The sequence below is a fragment of the Thermobia domestica genome, chromosome 9 (genome assembly GCF_964235325.1).
Source record: "Thermobia domestica chromosome 9, izTheDome1.hap1.1, whole genome shotgun sequence".
In the NCBI taxonomy this organism is placed as follows: Eukaryota; Metazoa; Arthropoda; class Insecta; order Zygentoma; family Lepismatidae; genus Thermobia; species Thermobia domestica.
In genome coordinates this window covers 1,063,700-1,082,914 of record NC_137462.1, presented here as the reverse complement: position 1 = coordinate 1,082,914, position 19,215 = coordinate 1,063,700, and the positions used below count along the sequence as shown (strand labels likewise).

At 36.6% G+C, this 19,215-nt stretch overlaps 1 protein-coding gene across 1 annotated transcript in view; it reads left to right on the top strand.

The window, feature by feature from the left end:
• Positions 1–19,215, top strand: part of chas (chascon) — a 254,883-nt gene that overhangs the window by 103,696 nt on the left and 131,972 nt on the right. The window contains exon 3 of the mRNA XM_081770433.1: positions 16,353–16,386. Within this exon, the coding sequence (XP_081626559.1) occupies positions 16,353–16,386 (34 nt within the window). The remainder of the gene's footprint in view (positions 1–16,352; positions 16,387–19,215) is intronic.

The window sequence follows — 19,215 nt, the reverse complement described above, 5'->3', positions numbered from 1 at the left end:
ATTGTAGTACGTTACCTGCCAATAATGGCAGAATACCTTTAATAATTATTATAATGATTAATCTTTTTTTAAAAAAAAAGCACGTGGCACAAATATGAAGATGGAAAGACGTGTGGAGGAAAATGTCATTTGAACTTCATTAACACATAAGTGAAATATGACGCTTACTTTTCTAAGAATGAGTAGTTTAGAATAATTCCCATTTCAAAATGAAGGGATAAAAAAAAATATAAGCTGTGTGGTGTGCTGTGGGATGAACGAGTGGAGTTGGTTGTTCCTTCGTTGAGAACACTTGTGTTTGTTTTATTAATCGGAGTGTGAGAGTGACCGCAGATGAGAGTCCTCAGAGACAAATAAAAACTTGCTGCCAACGAGACACCTGTGCCAATAACACAACAGCCATTTCTCATCTGGATACAAAAATGAAGAGCCAGGCAGTGTTGGATATTGGCGGTCTATTACCGTATTCATGATAAGTATTTTTTTTTAAAAAAAAAGTAGAAAATTGAGCAATGTGGAAAATAAACTCATAGAGAAAAAAATAGTTATTGTAACGTCATGTCTATAAACAAATATATTATGAGTATTAAGATTATGATTTAAGATAACATAATCAATTAAAAAAATTAATGCACATCTGTATAAGATCAGAAAGAATCTTGATTTTAAAAAAATGAAAAAAACACTCAATAAGGCAGCTTTTCCCAACCTTTTTCAACTCGCGGCACACTGCGGATGTAACTTGAATTCTCGCGGCATACTCATAAATATTATTATTTGTAAATATAAAATACCGTGATATTTTTTCCTAATTAATGATCTTCTTACAGGTAAGAAAGCTCGATCACTGGTTTTTCCCCGTGGTTAATCATTATGGTTACTTTTCATTCTAATTTAAAAATAGAAAACAATTCAATGAAATATTGGGGCCGCGATGACTCAGTGGTACAGCGTTCACCTCTGGTGCTTGGGGTCCCGGGTTCGATCCCAGCCCCCGCCAAGTAAACTTTGTGGTGGACAAACACCGTGTGCGTGGGTTTTCTCGGGGTTCTCCCGTTTCCTCCCACCTTCTTCATTCCACCATTTCATTCATTACTCACCGTCTCCTTTAGCCTAACCGGCATAAGCATGGGACGTAAAACTCAAAGATTTCATTTCATTTCATTTTCAATAAAATATTGGACTCTGGTTTTAAAAACTACGCTTTCTTTTTCGAAAACTGTATCCAACCTTTCACTAAGAAGATAGATCACTAAATAACGAACGGAAAAATAAATCTCTTTTACTTTTAAAACACAAAGGTAATTTGTATACATGCTTGGTTTGTCGAAAGCATTGAATAATATTTTAAAATTTAAAGTTACGAAATAGTCTACAACAATAAAGGAGCAACAATAGTCACAACAATGATAACGAATACTTTTTTCAACATTAAAATTGTACACAAGAGTAACACGGTATGAAACTTAAAATTGTATATTCATAGTAGAGGTTGATACTAATGTGGAATACAAATATACATTTTCCCTTATGTCTTGCAATTTGATTTTTATAGAATTAATAATTTTGTTTCAATTTCCCCGCGGCACGCCAGTGATCCATACACGGCACACCGGTTGGGAAACGCTGCAATAAAGGGTCAGAAAGATGTATACTTGTCACACGACATAATACTTTTGTTCTTCATAGTTGCCTAAAAATGGTATTTTTACAGTGTTCCTTGGTTTCTTAAAATATTAGCGCAATTATGGAATTGCAAAAAGCTGCTCACCATCAATGAACTATTAAGATTTAATTTCTAAAAATCTTAATATTGGATTTACCAGCAACAGTATGGAGCCCTCCTCATTGGTCTCTGGCAACACTTTAGTTATATCCCTTCGTGACTAGGTAGTTAGAATAATGAAACGAAATCTTCCAGTTTAATGACCTACTATGATATCTCTTAGGCTAAGGGAGAAGGATGATTAAGGCAAATGAATGATGATAGAATTGGTGGAATGAGAATGTGGGGGGATATGGGAATACCTACGGTTACGATGTTCTCCACCACAAACTTACTTATCGAGGAATCGAGCCAGGGACTCCACGCACCAGACGTAAGCACTCTACCACTGAACCATCGTGTTCCTCTGCTATGTGATTAGTGTACGTGTCTTTGCTGCGGGAGACCCAGGTTCGACCCCAGGTGGAAGCTCATGTGGTTCGAATCCCTTGTTAAGCTGTAGGTCCACGTCTCATATAGCACATTCTTAGGTGCTAAACGTGACGTTAAACTCCAAACAATCGAATAACCGTATGTACTAAAAATCCCTCTCCCTGGAGAGATCTCCAGTCATCACTGCTTTATCCTATTGTATTTGTTTTCATGTTCATATCCATTCAACACTGTAATTATTATAGTTTGTGAAAGCTTTATAAGTCAATCGACGCTAATATGCGTAGTGAGAAGAGGAAACTGACCTTCATATAATTAAAAAAAGAGAGAGAACATTGCATGACTAAAATGTATTTCACGCAGGTTTCATTCTACGAACTCGTTAATCAAACGACAATTCTTCACTTTCTACGAGATTTCCTTTCTCTGAAGGGAAATTCGTCATTTAACCGTCAACTGTTTGCCGAAAGGGAGTCACCATCAATATTTACAGATTTCTCCCTGCGCGCCTCCCCAACACACGCAAAGCACCACATCAGTTCTCACTGACGTCAGTGATAATCGTCTTCAACATTCAGATTTGTCAATTTGTTCGAAGTTTCTAATACCGAGGACATATGAGCAGGGCCGGATTTAGGGGGGTGCACCGGAGCACGTGCATCCCCCTCCGTTCTGAATATACACTATCTAAAGTGAGCAACTGACAGTGGAATCAGCCATACTTTCCTAAAATTTCATGTCATGTTTCCGTTTCGGGATTAAAAGAAAGCGGTTTCGCTAAACACAATACTTTAAGTCAGTTCCTCATACACATCACATATTCCTAGAGGCATTTTTTTTTTAAATTAAATTTGATTCAAATGTACTGATAGTTATTGGTGCACCCCCTCCCCCTCAGAAAATTCTGGATCCGGTCCTGCATATGAGGATACATAAACTATGGGACTGATACATGCCTTCCCTGCCATAATCTATGACGCATACTCCCGATATTTTTCTGTCATGTTTCTCCCCGAAAACGTAAACTACTTTTAAATTGATAGAATTGACTGCTGATCAAAGTTCTGCTTCCTTTTCCAGTAGTGATGGCCAAACGGCAGCCCGCGAGTGAAAGTAAAATAAAGACTTCCATAGACACATAATTTTCAAATTATATAATGTTGCTATATCAAACTCCAACTGGAATAGGCTTGTGTTATTTGGACTCCCTCTAATGCAAAATATACCCAAATGATTGAAAGAGTACAATACAAGTTTTTAAAACTATTAATGTATAGAAAACTGCATTGTACCCCGCACCTGGAACTAGCAAACAACTTCAATATACTGACATTAGAGCAACGTAGATTTGTTAATGATACATATTTTCTGTATAAAATATTAAAGAATAAAATCAATTACATAGAACTAACTTCTAATATATTTCTGCAAGTTCCAGCGTCTAAAACGAGGTTGAACAACAGTAGTACCTAGTGTTGCCACGAGACGAGACGAGACGAGACTTCAGGCTGTCTCGTCTCGTGCAAAGCATGTCTCGTCTCGTGTCTCGTCTCGAAAAAATGTGCTCGTCCCGTCTCGTGTCTCGTCTCGGGTGGTTCTGTCCCGTCTCGTCTCGTCTCGTCTCGTTTGTCTCGTAAAAAATATAGCAGCATACCATGGGAACGAAAGTAAAATGTAGCAGGCTGCACCATGCTAATCAAGATACAACTAAGTTACAAGTATTACTCAGAACACACAAGACAAGAAATGTCACGGTAGCTACATCGTGAAGCCTTCACCTCTCGTGTCGGTTCGATCTTGGTTAGTGCCATGTGAGCTTTATGGTGGACAAACATCGAATGTGTGAGGGGACTGCGATGGCTCAGTGGTAGAGCGTTCACCTCTGGTGCTTGGGGTCTCGGGTTCGATCCCAGCCCCCGCCAAGTTAACTTTGTGGTGGACAAACACCTTGTGCGTGGGTTTTCTTGGGGTTCTCCCGTTTCCTCCCACTTTCTTCATTTCTCCATTTCATTCATTACTCATCATCACTGTCTCCTTTAGCCTAACCGGCATAAGCGTGGGACGTAAAACTCAAAGATTTTATTTCATTTCATTTCATTTTTCGAATGTGTGTGTTTTCTCGAAGTTTTCTAGAATCCTACCACTTTCTTCATTCCACTAATTTTCCCATCATCATCCATTCGGCCAAAGTTGCCTAAATGTCTTAAAAATAAATTCAAATAAGCTCACAAGGCAAGGACAAATAGTTTACAAGATAATATATCTCTGCTGTTAGTTGTCTGAGGCTTCTCGGCCCTGTTTTTTTTTTTCTAACATTCTGAAACATTGAAATTTGTTTCACCAGTTTCAATACACGAATATACAGTAAATTGCTCATAGGTACGTCGAAGATGAAGACACTAATGTCAAATAATGTTTACACGACAAGCAAAGTTCAATGTAAAGGTGTCACCATTCCCGACACTATCGTATACTATCAGCCCACTTGCTTCATAGTGTATAATTGGATCTCTTCTTCAACAGGAGGTTGACTTAAACTCGATTCGAGATGTACAAGAATGCACCGATAAATGGACTAGTCTGGTTGGAATGGATCCCCCACCTATCGACAAAAGACATGTTCAGTCTGTTTGGGATGGACCTATAGTCAAGCTTCGTTTATCTTCACTCCTATCATCAACTAATAACCCAGATGACAAAGCCAGGCTGTTAGCTGTCTCTTCCTCCAAAAGCGGAGCATGGCTTCAAACCCTACCTTCTCACACACTAGGTCTACACCTTTCTAATGAGAGCTTTCGTATTGCTACAGCTCTGCGCTTAGGTGCTAATATTTGTGAGCCTCACTTTTGTCCTGCTTGCAACGCATATGTTGATAATAAAGGATTACATGGCCTTTTATGTAAAAAAAAAAAAGTGCGGGAAGACAATCTCGACATCATATTGTAAACGACATTATTTGTAGATCCCTCGTTTCAGCGGGAGTTCCTTCATTAAAAGAACCAAATGGTTGTTGCCGCTCTGATGGTAAAAGGCCTGATGGCATGACCTTGGTACCGTGGAAAAATGGAAAAGCACTAGTCTGGGATTTCACATGTTCCGATACGTTTCCTCCTTCCAACTTGCCCCATTCTCCAATTCAGGCAGGTCTCGTCGCCACTCACAGAGAATCAGACAAAAGACTAAAATACTCAAACCTATTGGACAAATATTGGTTTGTAACAGTAGCAATAGAAACCAGTGGGTCTTGGGGTCACGAAGGATCTAATTTCATTAATAAAGTTGGTCATCGAATAGCAATCAAAACTGGTGACCCCCGAGCTACTGCATTCCTTTTCCAAGTATCAGCATCGCCATCCAGCGCGGGAATGTGTCATCGATCTTAGGCACATTACCTCCTGGTAAAGAACTGGACGAGATTTTTCTTCTATAACACACAATAAGACGGAAGGAGACATATCCGAGGAGGCTGACAACCACTTTGACTATGTTCATGAAGAATGTTTTGAATCCAGTTTGGATAAATATACATTGTTGGAAGTCATGGCTAATACCGGTAAATTTGGGAGTGGTAGCAACATTATCTACAGATTTTACTTTGTTACTCAAAATCGTTTAGGACCCGAATGATATTGTTTATTTGTCCGATGTTTATTTTGGAACAAATATGATAGCTACAGATAATCTATGTATTCTTAGATAACTTATATATATATGTAGAGAGAGAGAGAGAGAGAGAGAGAAAGAAAGAGAGAGAGGGAGAGAGATGGAAAGATATATAGATAAATAGAGAGATAGATATGTGTGTACACTTTGATTTCATATATTCCAGCCTTTAGGTTTCACAGTGTTAACCCATACCAATCCAAACACTACTTTTCATTTTAGCATCTTTAGATTTGTATCTTTAGGTTTGTTATTATTTTTTTTTAAAAAAAAGCTCGGAACCAAATAATTTTATTGAGTAATGGGAAATATTTGATTGAAATTTTATATGTTACTGCACAGTAAACTCTACTTGAAGTGCCATAGTAATGGGAGCTGAACGACACATCGAACGAAAGAATGCTTGGGGCCAGTCTTCACCTCCATGGTTCAAATCTGTTCCCATAACCGCAGGGTGTGTGCTACTATGTGGTGGTTGCCCCGTTTGTGTAACAAACTCATGACAGTACACCCAGATTAGCTAGTGGTCTAAAAAAAATGTTGATTTTTGGTTGGCCATTTTGGATTAAAGTTTCTTATATTGTCGTGATCTATTTGCAATCATACAACGTACATGTTCATACCAAGCCGAGCGCTTTGCGGCGATAGACCATCAGCTAGAAGGCCCCGGGTTGAGTCCTGGAAGGGTCATGTGTATGGATTTTAACAGCATTTGTTTTTTCGCATTGTTCAGGGCGCGAAATCGTACGGGATAAAAGAATTTCAGTCTGAAAAAATTGGAGAGAATATCCTCCCCAGGATACTTTCATGGGAGTAAGGAATTAGTAAAAATATAGGATATACATTTTATAGCAGGCTTAAAAATATGGTTTACGTATCCTATTTCTTTTCTGTTATGTTCAATGTTCGAATTTTGATCATTCTCATGATATTTTCTGCTTCCAACGGAGTTCCATGAATATTATACCAAATGTTCTTTACACTCTGTAAGAAACTATTTCTGAAGATAATTCAGGTCCTAATGAATATTATTCACTAGGAAAGGGAAGTATTCTCCTCTCAACATGGAAGCAGAGGGCAATTTCACACTCTGGTCAGATCAAACATTTCCGCCTAACAAAACGAAGGTTCCCCTGTAAAACCTCTTCACATAAAGTGTTATTGTTAGTATCATAAATTTGCTGAAAGCAAACAATTTGAAGGGTTCGTCGATAATATCTTTCCTTTCTTTGTCCTTTACCCGCCTTCCAAACGAAGAGGTGAATTTTACAACATGACTGCTGTATAATAAGCGAGCTATTGGTAAAATGGTAAAAGTGTGTTTTTATGTGTATGTGTGTGTATGTGTGTGTGAGAGAGAGAGGGGGAGGGAGAGAGAAGACAAAATTTTAGTTGCAAGATGACATACTTCAATTGCCGTTTTCGGTTAATTTCGGTACATATAGCAAAAAGAATACCGCCACCAGAGAATAAAGACAAGTGTAGTCTGTTCTGTTCTCTTTTGCCATCTCAGCCAGAACTTTCAACTACAGCCTGTACTGAGTGTAGACCTTACCTAGTTTTCAAATTGAATAGATGGTGGTGGTAGTTCTGTTTCTTGACCTTGTAAAAATCTTCCCTGTCTTTGATTTTGTTTGTCATCATTCCAGCCAGAAATGAAAAAAAAATTAGAATTCCTCAGTTTACAGCAAGGGGAATTGGGGACAAGACATTAAGGATGATATTCCTGGAAGCTCATGTATCACGATTGTTTCATTCAATAGACAGAGGACACCTTTCTATGAAGGCTTTTCAACATGTTTTCTCACAAAGGGGATTTTCCTTTTGCAATCTATATGACCACTGGCAATTTCAATCTTGGCCATTCCCGCCAGCGTTTTCATTTTCGAGACACGAGACGAGTCGAGACATTTCATGAGACGTCCCGTCTCGTCTCGTTTTCGAGACGGGACAAGTAGTATGTCTCGTCTCGTGTCTCGTCTAAAAGGGTTCTGTCCCGTCTTGTGTCTCGTCTCGTTTACGAGACGAGACGAGACGAGACACGAGAAATGTCTCTTCTCGTGGCAACACTAGTAGTTCCATGTACTGTAAGAAAGCACGTACTGACATCCTATATAAATCTTCTTTATGGAAAGTGAGATCTTACTGCAACAATATTGAAGAAAAGTGTAAAGTGATAGACGTATTCAATATGTCTGAAAGAGTGTTTAGGAATACAATTTGTAACCTGATAAGCTGAATTACTTAGTGAAACAGTAAACATTTCTGTATTTTTCTATTAAAAAATTCTATATCGGCAGAATGCGTGTTGTGTTGTTACAAGAAATAAGTAAAGAAAGAAAAATAAATAATTGTTGGGATGTACTATAACTTTTAGTTTGCCATGTAATAATCTCATGATTATAATCCAATGAAGGCCGTTTACAAAACGTTGGGAGGGGTTTTCTAAAAGATGAAGCTCTACTAATGAGGTTTGATAAGGTAATCCATTTCGAGGATTTAGGAGCAGAGTGAGTTCCTGAACCAAACATCTAAACTGAGTGGGCATTCTTTCCTGTTTATTACGAATATTATTATCATATATTTATTTATTTATTTAATTAACAATCACCAAATACAGCTCACAGGCCCTTTTACACTGGATATCTAACAACAACAACAACAACAATAACAATTAAAAGGATTTGGAAAGATATCGTGCAGGGTCCGGCATTTAGTAGGCACCATCCCGGCATTTGCCTGGTAGGACTGAGGAAAACAATGAAATCTACAGTCAGGGTGGTCGGCAGCGGGAATCAAACCCACAATTTTCCGAATGCGAAGCCAAGGCTCTACCATTTGAGCTACTTCGTATATAAATGTTATAAGCTATCTAAAGAAATATATTTTTCAGTGCCAACAGGTAGGCTTAATTTTCAATCTTTAGTGTATCATAACTGGAGTAATTAATTGTAAACCGTTTGCTTACGCGGAACAATATGCCTTAGTTGCTGGTATAACTGCACTTTTATTAATTTTTATCTGACAAACAACGTGAGAGACTAATTGTTCTTGTCTGAAATTTGTAATGAAATTCTAATTGGACGAAGGGCCAGAGAAAATCCTACCTCAATGAATGTAGACAATGCAGGGAGAAGCGGTCTATTCTTTAGCTGGTGCTTCTGGGCGAAAGAGTTATGTGTAGGAGGTGGGGGGAGAAGGCCACGACGTCTTCAAGGTTTTTTCTCTTTTCACAGTGTTTCTATCTCACTTTTACATCACACGCAACCACTTCTCCAAATAATTCAACTTCATTTCTTTTCTCCAGTAGTTTAATTTTAATTCTGTTTCCTGTACATCATTCAATTATAAACATAACAATAGTTGTTCGTAATTACGAGAAAGATACTGCAATATCTCAGTTGAAATTTTTAGTGCGTAATAAACATTTCGTAATATCCACGTATAAGCTTTTGTTATAGGTGGTGTAAACAAACGCATTTTTTCTTTTCTTTCACCTGAAACATGCACCCATGTGTTACTAGGGAAAATATTATGCCTCCACGTTTTGCCCTTTGCCTCTGTATTTTCTGTACTGAATGTTCGTAGGTGAAGAACATTACGATATGGTATCAAGCAAACAATCCCCATACAATGATATATTCAATGGTTCAAACCATATTAATACCAAAATTTGTATGCCCCCCTCTTACTTCGTGGTAGAATTCCCAAAAGCTTGATTTGGAAACGTTATCCAATTAATGACGTGACACAACATGAAACAAAATCGTCCCGACACAAACAAACAAACACACACACACACACAAAACAGTTTTTATCTTGATATGTGGGTGTGCGACTCCACAGGTTCTGAAATTCTGTTTGCCCTTTGTGCTTACCAAAACTTCGAGATTGTAAGGGTTGCTCTACATGATAACCCATTCACATGCCAAAATTATGCTTTGGTGAAAAAATGAGTGACATACTTCTCATTTTTTTAACTCTAGCAATTTGGTTGTGAAACATGGTCACTTACTCTGAGGGAAGAACGTAAACTGAAAGTATTTGACAACAAGATCCTGTGGCGAATATTCGGACTCAAGAATGATGACAATGGTGAATGGCGGAAACTCCAAAATTTATACGGTTTACCGAACATTGTTAGGGTCATCAAGAATTTTGAGGCTCAGGTGGGCAGGTTATGTAGTCAGAATGGAAGAAAGTGGAAACTATATCAAAGTTTTAACTGCAAATCCAATCGGAAAACGACCATTAGGAAAATCTAGGAACACCTGACCTAGGATTATTCTGATATGAAAACCTTGCAGCACAGGATTCTGCGAATGAGGAAAGAATTACATTTTTTTTGACGGAAGATGATTTAATCTGGTAATCGTTGTTTTCTCCCAAACATTTGTTAAGCTTTGTATTGAATCCTCAGTCCACGAAATGTTCAACGGAGTAACCATTCATCTTTAATTTATTACAATATTTGTATGGTGTTCGTTGAAGGATTTCAAATAGCTAAATTCTCTCAATCAACAAATATATCCATCTTATTCTTTCTGTTGTTGTTTTTTTTCTGATACACAGGACACTGACTCAGTTACAGAAAATTACAGCCAATGATGATCCTTTGCTCAAGTCGTTTCGCTTCGATAACTTTCTCTGAAATTTTCGAGTCCGAAATTTTATCGAAATGTTTTCGCCCTTAGAAGCATTGAATATCCTTGCATATTTCTCATAGCATGTAAAAAGCGCATAAAACCGGAGTTAATTGCAATACGTAATAACTTTAAAAGACGATTCTATTGGACATTATCACCTGCAGCTCCAAAATTCCCGTTTTCCTCTGTGTGATATCATGCAATTTATTTGTTGCACTATCATCGCGTGATTAATAATCGTTTCTTGAGAGATGCCGCTGGATTATGGACTGTTTATCATATGAAGACGTATGTTAATTAGCGACGGAGGGTGTCGCCGTGGGTTGCCACCATCTTCTCTTACAACGACTCACGATTCCAAAGACAATGAATCAAATAAAGGCTGGTTCCAGCTGATATGGCCACGAGAGAAACACTAAATACGTCCGTGTTTCAGAGTAATACTTAGCAGCTTCCTCAGCAGCGGTGAAGCCTTCGACCCTTGGGCAATAACCTCAAGGAAAAGAAGTTGTGGGTGTGATGTTTCTAATTGCATTTATCAAGGAAAATTACAAATGTAAACTTCTCTCTTAATGTGATCATTTGCTTTGTTTTTATGGCAAGAAAGGAACCACTGTCAGGTATTTTTTAAAAATAAAATGTCTTCTTTAAAACTCTCTTCTGTCATGAAGGAGTCTTCTGACTCACTTCTCAGAGTGATATTTGATATTTGCTTCTCAAAGTATAGACTGCTTTTAACCAAACCTTCGACAACATTTTGTTCCTCAAGCCATTTCAATACGTTTTAAAAGGGAGTAAGTTTCCTTGTTGATTGAAATCTTCCTTCCTTTATTTTTTTGAAGAAAAATGTGTGTCATAAGTGCCCACTGTATTTATAACAAAGCTAATTAACCGTTTGTTCATTTATTCTGTTATACCTTAAATTAACACAAATAAACATTTTCTTTCCACATGCCATTTTCTAAATAGCAATTAGAGATTTTGTTTTCAAAATTTGACCATATTTGAGTCTCATAATTCGGGAACCATATCTGGACGCCATAATATTTCACACTTTTACTAAACTCATTAATATCTCCCACCATGCCAAGTTTCATTAAGATAAAATGAGTTTCATCTATCGCATACGATATATAGTGAACTATCCTCGCGACGGGGGTCACAGTGCTGAGCGGTAGTGTGCTCTACTATGGTTCGATCCTAGGCCGCATGAGTTTGGTGAAGAACATTGTGTCGATGAATATTCTTGGGGTTCACCCGTTTCTCCTCCCATTCTCGTTTTAACAACACTGAGAAAAATCCGTTATCTATACAGCGGTGTATTGTACAATTATACGGAATCTTTATATTAACTACAGAAACCAGTGCGGAGCATACGTTATCTATATGCTACATACTTTTCCCGTTTAGATGTTACATCATGCCGTTCCAGGATGTCTGACATCTAACAGTCTTCCGTATATTGCATACATATGCTATGTTACATACGTCAGCTATATGTTACATACGTCAGCTATATGTTACATACGTCTATCTGTATGTCAGATCCTGATCACCTATATACAGTTCTTTCGTTCGTACTTTTTCAGTTATTCCTTTGCTGTACGTTAAGTCCAAAACCTGCAAAATTTACACATGTAACCTATGTTTTTACATATGCCACATACCGGTACGCTTTTATTCTCAGTGAATTTTCATAACTATTCACTTCCGCCTCCTTGAGCCTAAAGGATCTAGACGTGAGACGTAAAACTGAGATTTCATTTCATTTTCTTCATTTGTACTATCTTTGTGGTTGATTCTTTTGGAAAAAAAAATCAGATACAGGACTATAAAAATGCAATTAAAGGCATCATTTGATGTTTGGACATTTATTAACTAACTAACTGTATGACGTATAAAACCCGGAGGTTGAATGTCAAGTTCACAAAAGTTTTCTATTAATTTCTATCCTTAGCCAACTGAATCCAGTTTCTACTTTGTATTCCTATTTCTGCGAGATCTATCTTAATATTGTCCTCCCATCTGCTGCTAGGCCTTCCTAATAGTTCCGATTTTTCCGATTGGACTTCAAGTTAAAACTTTGAAATCATATTTGTAAATTAGCAGCGAGAAAGACTGCAGAACAATGAAATTTTGATGACCTGTGATTTACGAATTCTTTCTTGCAACCAGATGAACGGCGAAGATTACTTTTATTGCCATTTACGATTCTTGAAAGCTTGTCTGTAAACACAACTTAATTTTGCATACTTCTCTTGTCATTAAATACCAGCACCAAACTTCTATCAAATCTAGTAAGTGTTTTGTGTGCTCCTTAACATTTGTAAAAATTCCCAACAAGAAATTATTCCGGATGCAATTCGAAGCTACTTTTAAAAAAGATGTTTGGCTGGATCACGATTTCCTTATCGTAGACGGCTTCTTCCCAAGTCAGAAGATACGTGTACCTAAGACATATTCATAAATTCATAAATAATATGCTAATGTAGAGGAGATCTTCCTTCATTTAACTTTTATTATTGTTTCAAAAGTTAATATTCAATTGTTATTAAAACAATTTGTTATGCTGTTATTATCCGCAGTGAATTGATTTCGATTGTGAGTAACTTAGGATCCAGAAGCTTCCACACCACAGCATTTAACACGCTTATATATACCTACCATATTATTTCAAGCTGAATCCCGATAGGATGAGTTCCATGTATGGGTTTTTATTTTCGAAAATATAACCCAAAGTTTCACATCCCGAAAGCTTAGATAACATAATATCTCACTCCCTTATGTGGGAGATCAAGTTCTGTCACTATGCCAAGTTTGATTCCGTTTCGTATGAACTCGTGTCCAAGATTTTTCAGGGTAAAACCAAACGAAGGACGGAAATGTAACCTACAGTTTAAATTTAGGAACGGTTCTTTCTGTCAACTCTTTGACAACTGTTGATCTAAAACCAAAATCCAAATCTTACTTTCGACATTTCGAAGACTGTCATTTCAGCAAAACTTTCCAATATTTTGAGATGACTTGTGAACAGAAATGATTTCAGAAAATTTATCCCAGGTAATTTTCAATATATCGGGAGTGCTGAAAGCAATGAGCACTATCGGAAATACTCGCACGGGGAGAATTCTTAGCGCCAGGAGGGAATTTTCCTCCAGGCGACCCCTGAAATCATCGCTGTTTGTAAGTCAGCCAATGGGTATTAGGACGCTGTGCCACTCAGTTTCAGAAGCCTAGTCTCAGTCATAAATATTAAAGTTATTCAAATGGAAACTTCAGAAACCCAAACTAATTTTAAAACAAATGGATTTGTTATTTTTGTTTATATAAAATTTGATATTCCAACAGTTTCAAGTTCAGAAATTATGTTGAAACGTGCTTCCAGGAGTTTTGTTAGAACCAATTGATGAAATATCCTTTCTTGAATAATAATACCACCGCACACAACATAATGTAGAAGGAGACTTCAATGCTAGCATTGAAAGGTAGCAACCACAGGAAGTTCGATAACTGTATGGAACAGTAGCATATTTTCTGGAAATTTGTCTACGCAGAAATGATGAACGTTTCTGTACATGAAGAGGATTAGAAGTCAGTTCGATGAATTGCTACTTGAGAATGAACAACATTAAGATAGATTTTAATGTGAAAGGAATAACCGGTAGAGATCTGACAGTGTAATCCGTGTATCGTTACAACAAAAATTGTATCTTTAACAAAATCTAAAATATACTGTTGAAAAGAGCTTTATGCACCATTTATGTAGAGGTATATTGACCAATTGATCTGCCGAGAAGAGATTCTAGCCCACTAACCATAACTATCTGGGTACACTAAACCAGGAAAGAATATGTATAGTTGCAATTTTTCGACCTGTAGTTCACAAACATCTATAGAAAACTGAACATTAAGGAAATGGAGTTGATGGGAAGATTGAAAAACAAGATTGGAGAACACACACATAAGAACTTAGTGGTTATGGCTACACATATTACACAGATACTAAGTTTCACTTTTCAATTAAAATTCCTCCTTTATAAGACATTGTGACCTTTTATAATGCCAACTAGGCAGATATTACACAGAAAGTGGCATTTAGGAGCAAATTACAGAGCTTGTTTCTATCTGCCTGTTTATTCTACGATCCAGAATTTCCCATGAAAAGAGACGAGTCAGAATTTTTGTGATGAGACACCACTTTCTCAGCATTTTTATTAGACGAGACAACCTCTTTTCTTTCCTCGTAACAACCCTACCACGATCATTGTTATAAAATCTTTTGTTAAACATGCCGTGTGGTTACTATATTATCTAAGAAATTAGTCAATGCAGATGAAATTAGACGAAGTCTTCTTCCTGCTAATGCAAAAGAATTGACATTCCAGCCTCCCTGCTGGTCGCACTTTTAGTGCAAAGGTTCCGAGCTTTGATCCCGGTGAAAGAGGATATAAATTTGAAATGATTACAGTGGTTTGGATTCTTCCTTAAACTGTAGGTCTACGTACCATGTAACCTCGTTGCTGAAAAGGGACGCTAAAATTTAACCAACAATAACGTATATGAGTTCCATGATGTGTTTCATAAAATTTTCCTTATTTGCATAGAGTATGGCGTGTATTTTCTTTGAGTCTTACAGATTTTAATAATCTCAGCCAATGATAAGATGGTGGATTTTTCCTCCTCTCTCTCAAACATACACACAAAACTTAAAAAAAAAAAAAAACTTCAATGTTTTGCACTGTGTAGGCATTAATATTATATACAATCTTGTTTCTTAAAAAAAAAAAAAAAAAAAAAAACTGTCCACTCATCTTTCTTTGAAAACTGTACTGTAACCCACAGTTCGAACTAAATAATAATAATAAAAACGTTAATTTACTTTGGTCGATCAAGATCTCTATTTAGAGCCAAAGTATTAGAATTTCCTATGTGCCAATGTCAGAATATAGCTTATAAAAGCAAGGTAGATTGCTAAAATTTGTTGAACGAGACCGTGTACTAGAAAAACGAGATACAGGCTAGTGAACTTATAATTATTTACTGACTTCAATATGTATTTGCAAAGCTCATATATCAGTTTCACGATCAGATCTTTAATGTTTAACTTTGTATATTTTCTACGAGGAAAATTTAGAGCTTAATTTATTATAAATATGAAAGTTTGTTGGCATAAATATTATTATAAATTTAGGTGTTCAAGGTATATAACATGTTGGGAAATAGGAAAATAGATTTATGTGGATGTCGGAGATAGATATTATTATTTTATTGTAATTAATATTAACACATTGTAAGCACGTTATAATAGTGTTTATATTTCAGTGTTCCAATATCTAAGACCAAAAGTTTCTTTTTCCCCATGTTCTCTCTACTTCTATGACCTTTTAACGCAAATAATAATATTATTTTATGGTATTGTTGAAGCAGTCTTCCTTGGTTGCACAATTGGTTTAGCGTAACAGTTGCGAGTAGGCAACACTGCGTTTGAGGGCACCCCAAGCGAGAAGCTATCCTCCCTTGAAGCCTCAGCAGTTTCTTTGCTGAGTTGCTGGAGTAGAGTCGCGACTTTAAGGAAGCCAAGCGTTCACTCTCCTCAGACGAGTATTTCTGGCCGTTACATCACTCGCTGTGGATCAAAGAGATGCGCTCTTGGTTTCTTGTGTCGAGAGTGAAAACCATGTGAAACTGTTTTTTGTTTTCCGTGTAACACTCTTCAGGAGCGAAGCGTTCAAAGGGTGAGATAGAGAGCGGGTGTTGTTCTTTGAGTGGTGCAAAGTGTTAATGATTGTGTCACGAGGTGCGTGTGGATGGTTGTCATCCTAATTGTTTCCCCCTCCGATTCAGAGGAAGCCGCCACTACAGTTTCTTCTTTATCCTGTTCACAGGTCGATCCAGAGACCGTCGCCACCACCAGGGAAGGTAAGACAACTTTTTGATTTGATTTACACGGTGAAGGGACCGATGGTCACACAAAATGGTCTGAATGCTTAGTTGAAAGTTCTAACACTTTGTTTGCAGATAAACAATGTTCCAGACCTCAGCAAAGCACGTGTTTACTAACAAAACTTTGTGATATCTGTGAATTTTTAATGGTATTGTTTTTATGATGATTTAAAACAATAGATTATAGTTTAGATTTTATATTCAATATTCAGATACAAGTAATATAAAACACAGTCTCCTTAAATTTACTAACAACTCTTACATTCCAAAATCCAAAATCTTACTTCAGCGAGGATATGAATAACTAACACCCTGAGGTCGAATACGGCGGTTTCTCCTAATTTGTTTATGTTTCCTGTTACAGAGTGTACCTCAGTGTATTTTGTATTGAAGCCAAATGGAATTCCAGGTACCTTTGTAACTTAACCCACGCGACTAATACACTCAAGAAAGTTAGTGATATTATAAAAGTAGCTTATATCCTGAATCTGCATAAAATAATGTAGATCCCATTAATTCATTGCATACATAAAAATGTAAAAAGATAACGATTAACATGATGTTTTAGGTAGTAGGTAGAAGGAAGGTAGTTCTCATGAGAAAAGGTGATTATAAATACAGTACATGGCATAAATAATAATAAATCAACCTCTGTACTGTACTCGTAAGTAGAAAAATTAATTAAATTGGGCTTTACTTGTCTAAAGAATGGCGTCTCCTTTGAGAGTAACAATTGAGAGGTGGAGAAAACGAGAGCGCTTCTCTTTAGAAGATTGTTACTTCATGAGGACTCTAAAGGGTGGTTTCTGTTGGGACATTTTACTCCATTGGGACGTCCGTATGGTGAGTGAGGTTATTAGAAGTTTTTTTTTTTATACGTTTCGTGCTCTTAGTCCAATATAATTTTCTCGAATATGATAAAGAATAATGTGATTTCCTAATTTAAATTACCCATAGGAAGGACACTTGTAGTTTGAGATATCACTGTACAGAATATGGAAACAGGATGAATGAATGTTCCATATGGGGAGTTCTGAGCACAAGGGAATCAAGTGCAATTACGAAAGTTGTGATAAAAAGAAACATGAACTGTGTACAATATGTCATGAACTGTGTACAATATGTTAAAGTACATAAAAAGCCAACGTTGTTTTTTTTTTTTTTTTTTTTTTTTTTTTTACATATAAGTTATTTACAGTATCTGGACATGAATGTTTTAAGCTCTAAGAGGAGCTTCACATAGATATCTTAAAGATAAAATATGGCCAAAATGGGCAAAGTTGACTTGATTCCGTTGTGCACTGAAAGCGCCATATGTGAATGAGTTGTTCTTAAAAGAGTACAATTTAAACATAATGAAACATATCTTATTCTAACAATGGCTGATCCATATACAAACATCTAATGGTGGTAAAACAATAACACAATAACTAACTTTTCTGACTTTCATTTTCTTTATTAATATTGTGATGAAACCTGTCAGAAGATCCGTAACTGGTAAACCATGTGTTTAGAAGTGTGGAATGAACAATAGAATTCAATTATGTTATTTTCATCATTTACTTCAATCCCTCATAGAGGCTTGTAAGTCTAAATTCCTTCTATTTCTCAAAAGTACATGATTCAGTCTCTCTAAATTCACTTCTCTGTTCGTGGCTCACGCCTCAGGAAACAACGCATGTCCAACAAGATTTGCGTGCATCGCATGAAAGTATCGTTTAGTTGTGTTAAACTATGTTTACCATCCGCAATGTACCTACGTAAGAAATTCATGAAAGGCTTTATCATTCATTCACCTGACGCATTTTGATTGCATTTTCTTAAAGTACATAGACCAACATTATACTAAAAATATGCTTAGGTTAATACGCTTTGCGAAACAAGTGAACACAAGAATTTTGTCCAGAATTGTAACTGCATGGTTGCATTAGCTATATAAAGGACGAGTTAAGGAAAGACTAATGCCGAATGGTAATGATGTTGTAAGAAGTGAAACGTGGTCTAATCAGTTGTCAGGGAAGTTGTAGTCCTTCTAAATAATTATGGAACACTGGCTGCAAGGTGTTCAAAGAGTTATGCGTTCAACTGGATTTTCTCTCGTGGATAGCTCCAGGGCTTCAGTGTCTTTACAACTTACAGTAGTCTACGCATACAAAAAGCTTCCATAACACATTATTCTGTTATTATTATGGACGAATATTAAATATTATTTGCTCGTATATTTACTTCTTTAAAGGAGCTTTTGCGATTAAGAAAGCTGCTTATGAATTCCTTTACAAAGGAGATTTCATATACGTTGATGGTTATAAGTTAAAGAATCTTATATATTAATGTAAGCCAGTTTCACGAATTAAGCAGCTTTTTAACGTAACATGCACAACCCAGTGATAATAAATGTTTACAATCATACACGAATTATTCTGCATTAAATACCAAAGAGACTTCTATGTTGTTCTTTAATCTTTTACGAAGGTGAAGATACTTTGTATCTATAAAATTGTGTGGTTAGAAATGCGAGAAATGAATTCTTTAGGGTTATTCTAATAAACAGTAAGATAATTCCATGAGCACTTTTGATTCCTAAGGAAAATTATTCCATTCACTTCTATGATAACGCATATTAACTCCAGGTTTCAGTGCCATATTTATCTGTGTAATCTAAGAAAGTGCCCAGTAGCATGAGTTCCAGTCACCCCGGCATGGCGAGTCCTCAGATTGCGGATCGAGGAGAGGCCTCTAGATATAGAGGTTAACTGTGTTAATGTTGAGTAACAAATTGTAGACAAATGCAAGGTGTGGTTCTCC